This window comes from Pterocles gutturalis, unplaced genomic scaffold (genome assembly GCF_000699245.1).
Source record: "Pterocles gutturalis isolate BGI_N339 unplaced genomic scaffold, ASM69924v1 scaffold23196, whole genome shotgun sequence".
NCBI lineage: Eukaryota > Metazoa > Chordata > Aves > Pterocliformes > Pteroclidae > Pterocles > Pterocles gutturalis.
The window spans coordinates 1335-2340 of record NW_010106106.1 but is presented as its reverse complement, the minus strand read 5'-3'; the positions used below and the strand labels follow the sequence as shown (position 1 = coordinate 2340).

The 1006-nt window shown below is 56.3% G+C and overlaps 1 protein-coding gene across 1 annotated transcript in view; it reads right to left on the bottom strand.

Moving 5' to 3' along the window:
- PGAP2 (post-GPI attachment to proteins 2) overlaps window positions 1–1006 on the bottom strand; it is a gene marked incomplete at its 3' end in the record, with an annotated part of 4567 nt that overhangs the window by 2935 nt on the left and 626 nt on the right. Inside the window, 1 exon segment of the mRNA XM_010087668.1 lies at window positions 2–79. Within this exon segment, the coding sequence (XP_010085970.1) occupies window positions 2–79 (78 nt within the window).

Sequence of the window (1006 nt, the reverse complement as noted above, 5' to 3'; positions counted from 1 at the left end):
GGAGGAGCCGCCGCCACGCGTAACGCGGGGGGCCCCCGCCGCCGATGGCCGCGCTGACGGAGGGGAGGTAGTTGGGGACCTGGAAGAGAGACGGCGGCTTCGGGGGACAGGCGTAGGGAGTGCGTCATGTTTATAGCTCCCCAAGATGCTCAAACTGCACTGTTGGGGTTTTTTGGAGGGGTTTTTTTTGTTGTTGTTGTTTTGGGCTTTGTTTTTTGCTTTTGTGGGGGGTTTTTTTGGTTTTATTTTGTTTTTGTGGGGGGTTTTTTTGGTTTTATTTTGTTTTTATGGGGGTTTTATTTTATTTTGTTTTTGTGGGGGATTTTTAAATTTTATTTTGGTTTTGTGGGGGATTTTTGGGGTTTTTTTTTTTTAATAAGTTCATTCCTATTTCAGAAGCCAGGACACAGAACACGGCAGCGACCCTGGTTCATCCCCCAGGACCATGGCAGTGGCCCTAGTTCACCCCCCAGGACCACGGCAGTGACCCTGGTTCATCCCCCAGGACCACGGGTTCACCTCCCAGGACCACGGCAGTGACCCCGGTTCGTCCCCCAGGACCACAGCAGCCCGCAGCCCCCAGCCCCACTGGGACAGTCCCTGGGTGCTTGGGGACTGCTCAGGGTCCTGCTCAGGTTTCTTAGCTTTATCTTTCGGACCTTTCTTCTTTCCCTTTGCACAGTTGTGCTCCCTGACACCTTCCCTGCCACCAAATTTGGGGATGGAGGAGGGAAGGGCAGGTGGTTTGGTCAGCCTGAGTCTGATGGAGAGAACCGATAGCAACCGCCAGCAAAGGCAGCGTCCAGAGAGGAACAGAAAAGCAAGAAAACCGCCTATAAAGTCCCGGGATAAACCCCCAGCCTCCGGAGTCTCGCCGTTCAGGGACCTCCCAAGCCACCTGCGGCTCTCCCGTGGTCCCGGTGGGTCCGCCCTGGAGCCCAGGCACAAGCGGGCACCCCCAGCATCCCACAGCGAGGCAGCCCCCGGATCGGCTGCCCTCCAGGCA